The 15,298-nt window shown below is 38.1% G+C and overlaps 1 protein-coding gene across 1 annotated transcript; it reads left to right on the top strand.

Annotated features, from left to right (window-relative positions):
* Window positions 1–3,688: 3,688 nt before the first annotated feature.
* Window positions 3,689–15,288, top strand: LOC107096140 (coronin-2B-like). The gene is made up of 14 exons (XM_015392653.1): window positions 3,689–3,780; window positions 6,147–6,347; window positions 6,574–6,690; window positions 7,006–7,155; window positions 8,585–8,785; window positions 9,349–9,465; window positions 9,603–9,707; window positions 10,015–10,111; window positions 12,567–12,682; window positions 12,768–12,858; window positions 12,949–13,109; window positions 13,750–13,926; window positions 14,002–14,070; window positions 15,194–15,288. Exons 1-14 carry the CDS (start codon window positions 3,778–3,780, stop codon window positions 15,254–15,256), a joined length of 1,668 nt encoding a protein of 555 aa, XP_015248139.1. The 5' UTR covers window positions 3,689–3,777; the 3' UTR covers window positions 15,257–15,288.
* The last annotated feature ends 10 nt before the right edge of the window (window positions 15,289–15,298 follow it).

Raw genomic sequence — 15,298 nt, 5'->3', positions numbered from 1 at the left:
GTTTGTCTAGAGTGATCTCTAACCTGGGACAGAAGTCTTAAAGGTGTAAACACAGAGCTTCCTTTACATTATTTAAATTACCTTACTGGTTCCAGCCTTTTTCCTTCTAAAAGCATGCTTAAATTTATATTATAAGTTTGGTACAATATTGTTTTTTTCTTTACCTCATCCTGCCATACATCATATCAGTACTGTATACTTATTTCATTTATTTCAACGGCAGTGGGTGAACTCAGTTATAATTTCTCAAAATGACCAAACTCACAAAGAGGTTAAACAGGAAGTAGAAACCAGTTAGATAAATGACCCAATATTTAAGAGCATGTGTCTGTGACCTTTTAAGCAAACATCCTGAAATTAACACCATCAATAGAAAACAAAATTTGCTTTTCCTTTATTAATGTAAAATGTAAAACATGTAATTTAGTGATCTCTGTCGGTCAGTCGTCGAATAGAAAGAATACCTCGTTGGAAATTTGAAAATTTTTAAACAACCAACACTAAACACAGAGAAGACTAATTGGTTTCTTTGTAAAATTTGATTAAATAGTACCTATCTTTCTGTCATCTTTTCTACATTAAACTCAGATACCTTATGAAGAGAGTTTTCAGTTGGCAAACACAGTTATCAGCATGCAGGTTCCATTTCTAAGAGGTTTCTGATAAATCCGGTTTTCCTACCTGATTTCAGTAAAGTGAGACGACCAGAATATCTCAGCAAACTCTCTCTCAAAGCTGCAGACCCAGAACAGCTGGCCACCCTACTGCGACGTCAGAAAGATATCACAGTTTTCTGAAGAATCTGATGAAAAACAAAAGCCCAAATTGTTTTGATTCAATTTAAATTCTGTAGTTAAGGTGAAATAATTCAAAAACAACTGCTCTCAAAAGTAAGTATCAAAAAAATAAAAGTTAAAACCAACAGAAATGCATTTTTAAAAAGTACAAATAAACCCATAAAGCAATATTTGACAGTAAAAATTATTTTTTTATTTAAATGAGCCAGCAGATTTCACACGTCAAAGGTTTTTAGGGAGTTTGTTTCTTAGCAGGGCAGCAGAAAACTCGAACTGAACCTGTTTAGATCTGGCTCTGCTAAACAGTAAGAAGCTTCTGTTCATTCTGAACAATAAGCTCTGAATACATTGAGACCTAAGACTATTTAGAGCATTATAGACTGTCAAACAGATACAAATTATGTTATTTTTGCTGTTTAGATGTGATTAATTTTGCTGCTGTTGCTTAGCTCATTGGCAGCAGTGTTTGGATGATAAATTGGTAGACAGATCTCTATAGAAACCATTACAGTAATCTACCCTACCAATCAAATTAACTTGCAGAAGCAGATTTTAGCTCCACCAATCAGGTTATGTTTTCGCTCTTTTGTTGGCTGGTTTGTTTGTTGGCTTGTTAGGAGGATTACTTGAACAATTTAGAACAGATTTTAATGACATTTTTACCAGAGGTGCGGCTCATACCAAGAAATTATTATAACTTGTTGATGTGCTGCTTTTGTGGAGGCCTGCGCTCTCTGGCTGCTTTTCTAGTTTGTTTCTTGTTTTTAGAACAAAACCTTCTTTTCGTTGGATGTAAAATAATTGATAAATATAATTCATAGTAACATAAAGTAGTATTAAAATATATTAAGATAATAAGAGAGGACCAGAGGAATTCCCCCCATCCCCCGTCCCATTGCCTTCCCCTTATCTACAGTTTACCAATCAGGTTAACAGGGTTAGAAGAAAAAAACCACATCCCTCTCTTTAGAAACACATTTGAGTTCATCGTGGATATTCAAAAAGATCACAATGCAGATACAGTAAGGAAAATAAGTATTTGAACACCCTGCTATGTTGCAAATTCTCCCGCTTAGAAATCATGGGGGTTCTGAAATCGTCACCATAATCTAAAAAAAATCCAGAAATCACAATTTATTATTTTTTGACTATTTATTTGTGTAATACGGCTGCAAATAAGTATTTGAACACCTGTCTATCAGCTAGAATTCTGGCCTTCAAAGACTTGTTAGTCTGCCTTCAAAATGTCCACCTCCTCTCCATCCGTTATCCTAAATTAGATGCACCTGTTTCAGGTTGTTAGCTGCATAAAGACACCTGTCCACCCCATGCAATCATTAAGAAACCAACTACTAACATGGCCAAGACCAAAGAGCGACTAAATTGTGCACCTCCACAAGGCTGGAAAGGGCTATGGGGAAATTGCTAAGCAGCTTGGTGGAAATAAAGGTCCACTGTTGGAGCAATCACTGGAGAATGGAAGAAGTTAAACATGACTGTCAATCTCCCTCAGGACCGGGACTCCATGAAAGATCTCACCTCCTGGGGTCTCAGTCATCCTAAGAAAGGTGAGAAATCAGCCCAGAACTTCACAGGAGGAGCTGGTTAATGACCTGAAAAGAGCTGGGACCACTGTTTCCAAGGTTACTGTTGGAAATACATTAAGACGTCATGGTTTGAAATCATGCATGGCTCGGAAGATTCCCCTGCGTAAACCAGCACATGTCAAGGCCCTTCTTAAGTTTGCCATTGACCATTTGGATGATCAAGAAAAGTCATGGGAGAAAGTCACAGGTCAGATTAGACCAAAATAAAACTTTTTGGTCATCCACTTACCGTGATCGGAGGAAAAAGAATTAGGAATGCCATCCCAAGAACACCATTTCTACTGTGAAGCATGGGGGTGGTAGCATCATGCTTATGGGACAGAGCGGCTGCACTGTATTAAGGAGAGGATGGCCTGGTCCATGTATTGCAAGATTTGGGGGAAAAACCTCCTTCCCTCAGTTAGAACATTGAAATTGGGTCGAGGTTGGGTCTTCCAACATGACAATAACCCAAAGAACACAGCCAGGATAACCAAGGAGTGGCTCTGGAAGAAGCATTTCAAAGTTCTGGAATATTGTAGCCAGTTGTGTAGACCTAAACCCAATAGAGAATCTTTGGAGGGAGCTCAAACTTCGTGTTTCTCAGCAGCAGCCATAAACCTGAGTTATCTAGAGAAGATCTGTGTGGAGGAGTGGGCCAAAATCCCTCCTGCAGTGTTTGCAAACATGGTGAAAATCTAGAGGGAATGTTTGACCTCTGTACTTACAAACAAATGCTACTGTACTAAATATTGACATTGATTTTCTCAGGTGTTCAAATACTTATAATATACAAAAATATAGTTAAAAAATCATTCATTGAGATTACTGGATTTATTTTTAGATTATGTCTTTCACAGTGGACATGCACCTACGATGACAATTGCAAAATTGAAAAATGGCAGGGTGTTCAAATACTTATCGTCCTCACCGTGTATAGCCATTAGCTTACATAAAGTCTGTGCTTGAACAGCTCAGTCTAAATTCATGCCTCCAAATGCAGAAAAGAAACATAAGAAACAGCTGAAAGTCCTCATTGCCTAGAAAGAAAGCCTAAATCTAACTTTAACGCAAGATATTTCCACAAAATGTTATTGATGTCCAACAGATTGGTGTTGACTGTCATTATTAGGTCTGTCTTTGTGTTTAATGCGTGTGTGTGTGGCTGTAGTAGTATCAGATTGTAGCCACGCATTTGTGGCTGAGCAGCCGTGCATAAACGGCCCGGCTAATGAGGAAGCAGAGGGCAGACGTCTTGGATTGGAAGAAGAAGAGAGTAGCCTTCAGGTGGCCAGTAAAAGGTCAGGTCGGTTTATGTAGAGCTCCAGAAAGAAGGTGTTTCACCAACATAGAGACACGTTTGAAGACGAGCTGCAAGAACCTTTAACAAGCTCATGGTAAGACCTTCTCCTTCTTCTGTCTTTGATGTAAAATATTGTCGATATAGCCTGATATGCTGATGTTTATCTTACTATGAAGAAAATGTAATAAGCAGAAAAAGCCTGAAAATATATTACACTTTATAGTTTTATCCTCCAAAAGTGGTTCTCCTTTATCATCATTTCTTGTTACATGTTTAAAAAAGAGTTCACAGTTGTCTTGAAGGTTTAATCCATACATTTAATAGTTGCATACAAAATTTACTTCAATAATTTCTTATTTATTTTCCCTCTATGTCTGAAAGCCCATCTCAGGTGATCTATAGCAGAGGCACTAAAAGTCAAAGGTCAGGAATGAATTGTCACTGCAAGAATACAGGATGTAACATAAATATTTAAAATGCATTTTATATGAGAGGTTTTCAATTTGCAAGCCCTTGTGGACAGTATGATTAAAATAGTAAAGTATGAAAGAACCTGATTTATTATTGATAGGATTATGAAAGCCAATAACTATGGCTGACTACATTATTGATCAGGCCAGACAATAAGCTTCCATAATTTGCACGGTAAGGTTTTGGGATTGTGTTGAGGGTGAGAATATTAGCGGACACGATAAATGGGAATAATAACATTTAAAAGTTTAGCTTTTTTAAAGCCGAGAATCTAATAACAGAAATGTAGAAAATACTGCTAAATGGCAGAAACAAAATTCAAGATTGTACACTCTTAGGCGATTAATGCTTAACATAATATGGGCATTATAATTCCTGTAAAACATAATCTAAATACAGAGCAAAGACAATTTCTAATATAAACTTATTGCATATTAAATATTGAATATAGCAAGAAAAAAAAAATCATTCGTAATTGTATTGATAAACACTCTATATAAATCTGCTGCACTCTGAAACAGGGGAGGGTTAGGAGTGTTAAATGTGTTAAATAAAGTGTTAAATCAAAACATCACGTATTGCATTGATAAACACATTAAAACACGTCACTACAACGGGTGAAAATAGCTGCTGTGATACGAGAGTTGAGCCCCAGATTCTGTCCAACAGCGGAATAAACGGCTGATTAATGCACAACATACTCATAAAATCAAGCACATTTTAGCTCACATTTATTGCAGTTTAATTACTTCATTTATGAAGTTTTACATATATTTTACCTAATATTCAATGAGAAATTGCCACTGCTAGATTATAAAGTATTTATAAGAAGTAACACAAAGTAATATCAGGTGTCAACATACATTAAGGCATTATAGTACAATAGTACAACAGAACTTTTGTAGATTTTGTTACAGTCCTGCAGAGGATAGTGAGGGGACCTGTAAAGGAGTGTCCCAATCTGTGTCTGACCCTGTAGAGGAACGAGGCACTGAACATAATCAGATAAATACACACTGTACCTTCTTTGTTCTCCTTTTAGAACTAGAAGGTATCGTCACATTGAAAGTAGAGCAACCAGACGATATGCGTTAAACTTCAGACTAAAATTTGTACACCTGAAGTCGGCACTTTTAAAGACTTTACAATGCTAAATTGGACTAATATATAAAAAAAATAATTAGTTTGAAAGTCCCTAAGCAGACCATTTCAAAGCCTCATGGTGTTAAAATACTAAACATCTGGTTAGAGAAGAGGTTCCGCTTATGAACTAGTAAATAGCACTGGAATGCAGACTGGTGCCTATCTCTAGCTGTCTATGGGCGAGAGGCGAGGTACACCCTGGACAGGTCACCAGTCCATTGCCCTACAACACAGAGACGAACAACCTTTAACACCTACAGGGAATTTAGAGAGGCCAATTGGAAGGAAGCTGGAGTACCCTGAGAGAACCCACACATTCTCAGGGAGAACATGCAAACTCCATGCAGAAAGACACTGGCTGGGAATTGAACCCAGAACCTTTTTGATGCAAGACAGCAGTGCTAACCACTAAGCAGCCCATGACTCAAACTATTTGGTTGAAATATGAATATTTCTAAAACATCGTTTAATCTTTGGGTAATTAGTAATAAAAACAGCATCAGCAGCCAACGTATTTAGTTCTGTCCATTTCTTGGCGATTTTATTTGTATCTTAAACACATAATCACAATTCATAATTTTAAGTGATCCTTTAATTTCTGTAAAGGCTCTCAAGACCCTACAATGGTCTTGCGTAAGTGTGCTTATAATACTTGATGTTTTCCGTCTAATTAAGTTTTATTTGTCTGACTATTTCTAAAACTAAAATCCTAAAAAATACTATTAGCTCTTCATTGAAATGACAATAGACACATCTGATATAAGTAAAAGATCTGCTTTTGTTGGCATGAAACCAAGGAGACAAAAGCTCTCTAAAATGTCTCCTACGTCCCTTCCTGTCTTCCAGATGTCGTGGCCGCCATCTTTCCCATGCTCAAAGTTTCGTCACGTCTTTGGAAAATCAGCCACCAAGGAACACAGCTATGACGGAGTGCCAATCAGCAGAAGCGTCCATGATAACCACTACTGTTCGGCCAATCCCTGCTTCATTGCCGTGGTGACAGAGTGTGCAGGGGGCGGGGCGTTTCTAGTCCTGCCTATTCATTGCGTATGTAGGTTCAAATCGTTCTACTTCATGAGGATATCTCTAACCAGCATTACTGCTATTTACTGCTAAATCATAAAATACCAACCCTTGAGTTTGCTTATGACACGTCCGACCTTCCTACTGTCTAATGTCCAAAGAAAAAGAGCTTGAACAAAGCCATGAGAATTTTAAATGATTTATTTGATCAAATGTCATTTATTGCAATTTTTTAAATGTTGTATTTCAGACGGGCAGAGTGGACCCTCAGTATCCAAGGGTTTGTGGTCACAGTGGTAGAGTCCTCGATGTCAAGTGGAACCCATTCGATGATTACTGCATTGCCTCATGTTCAGAAGACAGCACTGTAAGATGGTTTTCTATTGGTACCTTGGACCTCTTCCTCTAAAGCAGGGGTGTCAAAGTGGTTCCAGAAATTGCCGTGTGGCTGCAGGTTTTTCTTTCCAACCAAGCAATAGCACACCAGACTCCTGTCATTTCATCTACGTAGTCATCATGTTCAGATTGGGCTCACTTGATTAGTTCTGGAACCACTTTGACATCCCTGCTCTAAAGGTTGAATTTGATTTAGACTTCTTTCATCAATAACCCTACAACAATTGTCCAGTCAGTAGAAATGACAATGCAGTGCACAAAAACAATGATTTCTGGATGTTTGCAGGTAAAGATTTGGGATATTCCAGTTTGCGGAGTCCAACGGGACATCACCAAGGCCAGAAAGACTCTGATGGGTCATTCCAGGAGGGTGGCTATCATTGAGTGGCATCCAACTGCTGAGAACCTGCTGCTTAGCTCTGGCTACGACTATAAGGTCACATGGATATTTTAACAGTAACACAGTTGGGCAAATATATTAAAACAGTTTCTGTCTTTCTGTTATAAGCCACAAATTAAAGGGCAACAGTTGCGTCGGGTGTAGGAGTTTTCCCTGAAATTGAAAGGTTGACAGTTCAAGCCATGGCTCTGACTTTCAGTGTCGTTGTGTCCTTGGGCAAGACACTTCACCTGCATTGTCTACTGATGGTGGTCAGAGGGCCCGGTAGTGTACGGCAGCCTCGCTTCTGTCAGTGAGCCCCAGGGCAGATGTGGCTACAATGTAGCTTGCCACCATCAGTGAATGGATGAATGACTGAATGTAGTGTAAAGCGCTTTGAAGTCTCCTGACTTAAAAAGGCGCTATATAAGTACAGGTTTTGCAAAATATTAAACTGCTGGGAAAACCCCGTTCCAAAAATAACTTATTAATTTGCACCAATTAGGTATGTTGAGACTAGAAAAGCTATTCTTATCGACCAGCTAATACCATCTACTATTAGTTTTAATTATACATACGTCTACAGGGATCAGGATGATTCCTAAAAACAGCATCCCTAAATAAAGAAGGCTTTAAGGTTCATATATGTAGTCAAGATAAATATGATGTGAGCACTGGAAAAGAAATTGAAATTCCTTTTTTGTGCACAGATTTGGCAAATAAAGTTTATTCTGATATAGAAGTAGGGGCTGCTACTAATCAATGCTCGCTTTTAAGGTTTTGAAATGAGTTTCTGGCATGAGCTGACAATTGGTGATATTAGCCACTATTTTTGCCAAGATTCACATCATAAGTGCCATAGAAGGGTTGCTTTGATTAGCTTAACCATTAGTTATGTCAATTTTCTAAGTGTCTTTATCTTTATTTGGATGTTCATTTTCACCTACTTTACGATACAGTGTAAAGTAGTGTAAAATGTTTTGGAGTATTGGACTAAATTGTTTTGATTCTCCTCTTTTGCAGCAGATTGCACAACAAGCTAGTTATGTACTTTTGATTCATCCATCCATTATCCGTCAAGCGTATTTCTGCTGGGGTGGCGAGGGGTGCTGGTGCCTATCTCCAGCTGTCAATGGGCGAGAGGCGGGGTACACCCTGGATGGGTCGCCAGTCTATTGCAGGAAAACACAGACACACATCTAAGGAGAATTTTTAGAAAAACCAATTAATCTAAAAGTCATGTTTTTGGACGGTGGGAGGAAACTGGAGTACCCGGAGAGAACCCACACATGCATAGGAAGAACATGCAAACTCCATGCAGAAAGACCCCGGACCGGGAATCAAACCCGGAACCTACTTGCTGCAAGGCAGCAATGCTACCCATTAAAGTTAGCAGTAGCTACTGATGAGGTTAAAATGAATTAGAGAGGCTAGGCAAATTAAAAAACATTTATCATTTATAACTTCTCCTTGATTCCTTCTCCAGGTTCTACTCTGGGACGTGTCCCAGGCCGGTACAGTTATCAGACATCCGGTCCGTGTGGTCCTGATGCCCGTTCATCACCGCTATCCATCTGAGGCTCTGCTGTTATCCGTCAGCTTCAACAGCGATGGCAGCAGGTTGGCTGTCACCTCAAAAGACAGGAGGATTCGGGTCCTGGAGCCAAGGAGTGGAAAGATCCTGCAGGTTTTCTGTTCAGCATATTAAAGATAGGCTGTCTGTGTCCTTGAAGCTCTATCTCTCCGGATCTTTTTTCCCAAAGAGAGATCAAAACTCTTTAAATAACACTTTATAACTTACATGTATTAAATAACCAGGAGACATGACAATGGATTCTGATAGAAATTGTAATCTTACTCAGAACAGAGAAGTTGCTTAGAATTACAGAAGGCATCTGATTAACAGTTTAAAAGGCATTTTATACATCTCCAGTCTGCCATATCATCACATTTTACATCATAAGTGTCAGCAGATGATTAGACATCCATGGCTCCAGCCTTATCAAAATATTACATTTTGTTCTTAGCTGAAGGACACTGGTCTCAATTCATTCCCAAATATTTGCCACATACAGAATGAAGATTATAACTACCGTATATCTAGACAGAGGAACTGTCTTAATTAGATAAACTATGGGGAAAACATCAGTTCTGACATGCAACAGACAGGTGTAATAAACTCACACATCATCAATGATAATTATCCTAACAAGGAGTTTAATGTTCAGGTGGTACCGTTTGGTTTTACAGGTTTCCAGCAGTAAAACCCACAGGGCGAACAAGGTGTTATACATCAGAGGGTTGAAGATGCTTCTGTCCACTGGTAGCTCGCCCTGGAACCACAGACAGGTCGTCCTCTGGGACCCAGTAAGACAGTCCTATAGAAGCAGCATGAATTATGCCCTCCCAAACAGTTCATGAAATGATAATACCAAACTTCCTTGTGAATTGGCAGGACAGTTTGTAAGTTCTGCCTCCATTTTTATTTTTATTTTTTTGTGCAGGATGATTTATCAGAGCCTCTTTATGAAGAAGATTTGGATGGATCTGCAGGCGTTCTCTTCCCGTTCTATGACTCCGATACGCAGATGCTCTACCTGGCTGGAAAGGTTTTTCCAAATATTAAATATATTCTTTGTCATTCCTGTAGCTGGTTGGATCTGATCACACATGTGCACAATAAAATATTTCACAAGATTCATTTAAATTCTGCCAATGTTTGGCTCTAAGCAATTTTTATATTTGCAGGCCCTTTGCAGGTCCATACAGGAAACCTGAAAAAAATTCTTCTTTAGTAAATTAGAACAACTCATTATTGGCTTTAGATGTTTTGTTTTTATGTGTGTGTGTCTCTAAAATCAAATTCAACATTATTGAGGTATAACTGATTTGGATGCTTTGTACCTGTGCTTATAGGGGGATGGGAACATCAGATCGTATGAGCTGAGCTCTGAAAAACCCTACATCAACTTTCTGATGGAGTACCGATCGCTGCTGCCACAGAAAGGACTAGGTCAGATTATCAAACTCAAAACAATAGATACAATAAAACAAAAGTTTGTTGGCTACTTTTATACTACTTCTACTATTTGAAAAATAATGAAAATAGTTAAGAAATAAAAACACAATAGGTGGTAATAAAATTTCTTGATACTATATAGTATATAGTGAAGGTCTTCAACAGGGGTCCGGGACCCCAAAGGGGGTTCTCGGAGGTACTGCATTGGGGTCGAGAAAGTTTTGGTTGATAACTTTTTATTATATTCCCCTCTGCAATTTTTTTACACTAATTGAAATGTCTTTGATTCCACATTAACATGACTTCAACATACTTTAGTAAACAGATAAATGGAGGCAGAAGATGTCTTTCAGTCATCAATGCACACATTCAGCGACACACAGGAGCTCTTTCAAGCTGGGCACCGTTTCATTCACAACACCTGTCCCATCAACCAGGAATCCGAATCAGAAATACTTTGATAATCCCAGAGAGAAATTACTCCATATGTAATAGAGTGACTATAGGACCAGTTTGATCGAACACAATTTCATACAATATATATAATTAGGGGGTCCCCGCTCCATCTCGCCATCAGTTTGGGGGTCCTTGGCCTGGAAACGTTGAAGATCCTTGGTATATAGACTTTCTATATTCATTGGAACTACAATTAGTGTTGCCAGATTGAACTGATGTCACTAGGTTGGGCTTCTTTTGAACTAATTAAGTTTTATATATTAGTTTTGTGATACTTTTTATAGAATATTTCCAGTTTTACAGAATAACAATAGAAACACAACAATTGACAAGGGAGTTTTTCCTCTCCACTGTCGCTACAAGCATGCTTAGTGTAAGGGATTGTGTTTGAGTCAATGAGTCGATGCAATCACCTGGTTTTCCTTAGATAGAAAACTTTGAATCAATCTGACTGGATGATCTGGTGAACTGTAAAGTGCTTTGAGATGACATGTGTTGTGAATTGGTGCTACAGAAATAAACTGAATTGAATTGATAAATTAATAAAAGTGTTTCAAATGTGTGGGGGGGAAAAGTGAAAAACAAAAAAAAAGTACTTAAACTTATAGCATTAGTTTGTTTATTTTGAAATGTGGATATTAGATTATCAAGAGTCAAGAGTTCAACTAAACTACATTGGTGTTTGAACCTTTACTGTTACTGTTGCGTCATGTCAGAGTGGGAACTAAAAACATATTCAGGCTGATCTGGAGCTAAAATGATGATCCAACGCTTATTTAAAGAATTTAAATCAGAAATTTTTTAAAAGTAAATGGATGCCTTGTTCTTTACTGTGGATTTGATAGGAGCACACTTTTAACAGATAGATTAAGAGAGGTTAAGACTTTGCCATGTTTATTTTATTTAGGTGGGAGGGTTTTAGGTTGTGTTAGTACTGAAAACAGTTAGTTAGATCTGGCACACATTACTGTACATTGCCAATAAAACCCTATACCTTGTTCAAAACCCTAACTAGCGGGGTCTCATTGTAGCATTACAAGTCAATAAATATTTTTTATTTTCCATTTTAGTTATTCGAATCCCTAACATGAATCTGTAAATTGTTAGAACTATAACTGCTCTGTAATCTCCAACGTTTGAAGAAAGAAACTGACTACCAACAGAATTGATTTTTCCAACTTAATGCTAGTTCAACTTCAATTTTTTTCCATATTGGAAAATAATTTGGCTTGATCAAATATTAAAATAGTATCAAATAAACTAAAATAGTCACAATCTATTCAATAAAGGGGTCTAATCCTGGCTAAATTAAGCATTATCTCTACTAGCATCTTATGCTAACTGGTAGGCTAAAGCTAGTTAGCATTATGCTGAAAACAGAGAGGGAATTACTAGTAGATCTAATAGGTTTCCTTGTGCGGACGTGTCCTTGTCATTTAAACAGCTGCATTAGTTAAGAGCTTTTTCTAATTCGACCTTGCTAACAAGCTAATGAAATAATATATTAGCTTTTAGCTTACTAGTGTAACTGGTTAGGGAGCTCACTTTCAGTGTCACGATTCTGGCATGAATATCAAACATAATACTTCCATTAAACCTAAAATGATCTTTTCCTATGTTCTTAAATGGACTTTACTTCTATAGTGCTTTTCCAAGTCAGGGGACTTTAAAGTGCTTTACAACACAAGTTTTTAGTCACACACTGATGGTGGCAAGCTACATTGTAGCCACAGCTACACTGGGGCACACCAACAGGAACTAGGCTGCTGTACATAGGATCCACCCAAGCCCTCTTAACGCTATCAGTAGGAAATGTGGGTAAAAATGTCTCGCCCAAGTGTTGTCGATTTCACCCAGAGTGAATTTGTGAAAAATTGCACATAAGACAGTAATATTGTAATATATAAAAGTGATTAACAGCTGAAAGACATAAAACTACATCTGCAAGAGTTGCAACAGTTGGTCTAATTTCAGATTTTTGTCATAATTTCAGGGGTGATGCCAAAACGTGGCCTGGATGTAAACGCTTGTGAAATTTTCAGGTTTTATCGTCTGATTGCCATTAAGGACCTGGTGGAGCCTCTGTCAATGATCATACCACGCAAACAGGTAGCGATAGTCTCCCGCTGTCTCATTACTGCAGGTGTTTAAAGGTGCAGAAAAACATGGAGTCTGATATTTTGTTCTCCTCCAGTCAGGCGTTTTCCATGAGGATCTGTACCCAATGACAGCCGGAAACAGGGCAGCCTTAACGGCTCACGAGTGGCTGATGGGAATCAACCGGGGTAAGTAACCTGCAGGGGCGCCAAACTGGTGAAAAACATGAAACTGGTTCATGCATTTAGCTATTGGTAGCGTTTTGATCTCGTCATCAGGCCCAGTGCTGATGTCCTTGAGGCCCGATGCTCACGTAGAAAACCCTTATGCTGAAATTCCTGCTGACAGAGGCCAGATAAGGAAGCTGAGCTCCCTCAGGTTCCAGATGGGACCAGCTGATGGGGCTGTGACAAACACAAACCTTTACTTTGTGGAAAAGGTAGGCTGATATATTGCTCAGGACAACCTGGACTTTAAAACTGGAGTTAAAAAAAAGCTTAAAGGCAAACCTGTTGACTAAAATCTTCTTTAAATGTTGTCAAGGGAGATTTTTTAAAAGTCTTCATCTTTTACAACTGAATAAATTATCACTTGCATCCATCCTTTTACATTATGTCACATAACAGCCTAAAAAAATCAAGGGAAATGGTTACAATGGATTATATTTAGGGGTTTCAGAGTAACGGGGGTCAATAATTTGTCATTTTCCTTCCAATTCATGATTATAAAGATAGTGTTGGTCTTTCCAATTAGTTAATTAATTAAAGAGACACTTGAGTTTGTGGCTGTGTAGAAACCAATATGAAGGTCAACAGATAATGATACTTTTACACAGGGGTTCAAGAATGATAGGGATTATTTAGTCTAAAACATAAGATTTCTAGATTTAATTTTACTAAACTGTACTAATTGGACTTAACTGGCTGGAATTGGATATGTAGCTGGATTGATCAGTTGCTTTTAAACCTTTACTAACTGGCCTTCCAAATGAGTTTGGATAAAAACAATGAAGTTATTAAACCTGAAAGGAAAATTCTGATTGTGAACTCCCTTGTACACTTTTGTTTTGATGTTTTCAGGCTTTCTTGGAGGAGCAGCTGGCCTATCAGGATGCCAAATACCCCAGAGATCTGGGGTATCTGGGTGACCTGTCCAGTTGGCAGCCGGATGAGACGGGGTGTCCGCTGTGGTGGTACGGCTGCACCCCACACTGCTGCGAACCTGCAGAGAAACCACCTCCTATGACCGAGAAGGAGGTCTGGCAGAACCTGTCAGATAATCAGATGATGTACTTAAACCCAAAATAAACTCACCTACAGCTTATGTTTCAGCTCCTGCAGACATTTTACAAACAACAGGATGAGATCAGAAGCCTGAAGGAGGATCTGCATCAGAAAGATGTCAGTATGCAAGCAAAGAATTGCATTTTGAATTCCAAGAAAAGATGCAAAACTGACTTTACATTTACTGACAGTTTGCTTGCTTTTTGTCAAGGTATTAAAGCCAGTTTCTCCTGGTGGACTAATTATTCTAGTCTCAGTGTACATATGCAAAATACCTGCTTAGAGAAATGTTTATCTGCTTAAAACGTAGTAATGCAATTTATGTTGTGCTGGGGCTCAAATTTTATTTAGAAAACTCCAAAAAGACATTTTGTATGATTTCCACATCAGATTAATCAGTTTGCTGAAATATTCAGGAGATGTTTTGGGGGAAATGTAAAGTCCGCTTGGCAAAAATCCAAATAAATACAAAAAATAAAACCAACTGCTATAAATATAAAAATAAAAGATTATGTTTAATACCTATGAGGTCATATTGGATTTAGAAAAAACATTTATTGTGAACTTTTCTTGAAGCTAACATTTCAATTTAAAAGTTTCGATATTTCTGACCTGGAAAACACTGCTAATATACAAACTGAATCCTACTTTTCAAAAGGAAAATGTTTCAGCAGCACTATTAACAGAGGACCAACCAAAAACAGGCTTTATCTATCAAAATGGGCTAGTGCTAACCAGTTAGCCAAAGTAGCTACTTTATTTATCTATTTTTTGTGGCTAATGTCTTATTCTAAATAAATAAGGACAAAAAAATTCTTCATTGCTATTACAATAATATGACTCTGTAGATTAATCCACTTCCTTAAAAATGTCCTAATTTGGGCGTGAAGGTGGTGCACAACAAACGTACAGAGGCCTTAGTCCTTGACGCTGGCGACCTTGGCTCTCTCATACCCAATTTCCTGTCGAAAAAACGAGCCACGAGTACCGTAAAACTAAAACAAAGCCCTAATTTTAGCTAACTTACTAGGTTAAACTTAAGGGTCCGAAAAGTGTTCTTGGTGGCCCCCTTTGATTAAGAAGTTTCTAGCTTCCCCTCCAATCAATCAGACAGCAGGAACAATGAAAAGTCTGCAACAGTAAATGCATATATATTTATATAGTTTAGGGATAAAATGACACTTTTATTTTTGCTGGATTAACTTAATCCTTTTTGATTGTGGTTGTTTCTATCCCACAGGTGAGGATTGCTCAGCTGGAGCTGGAGTTAAAGAACAAGAACACCATGAGGGCCACCTTCTGATCCAGTCACATCTATTGATATTGTATATATTACGCTACGTTC

This window comes from Cyprinodon variegatus, unplaced genomic scaffold (assembly GCF_000732505.1).
Source record: "Cyprinodon variegatus isolate N-32 unplaced genomic scaffold, C_variegatus-1.0 Scaffold600, whole genome shotgun sequence".
Taxonomy (NCBI): Eukaryota; Metazoa; Chordata; class Actinopteri; order Cyprinodontiformes; family Cyprinodontidae; genus Cyprinodon; species Cyprinodon variegatus.
This window is presented reverse-complemented; position numbering and strand designations above follow the sequence as displayed.

What these genes read in the sequence shown, in the direction of transcription:
- LOC107096140 (XM_015392653.1), top strand. An exon ending in TAGTCCTGCCTATTCATTGC is followed by an intron (nt 6,348 to 6,573) that starts GTATGTAGGTTC and finishes GTTGTATTTCAG; the next exon opens with ACGGGCAGAGTGGACCCTCA. An exon ending in TGCTCTACCTGGCTGGAAAG is followed by an intron (nt 9,708 to 10,014) that starts GTTTTTCCAAAT and finishes CTGTGCTTATAG; the next exon opens with GGGGATGGGAACATCAGATC.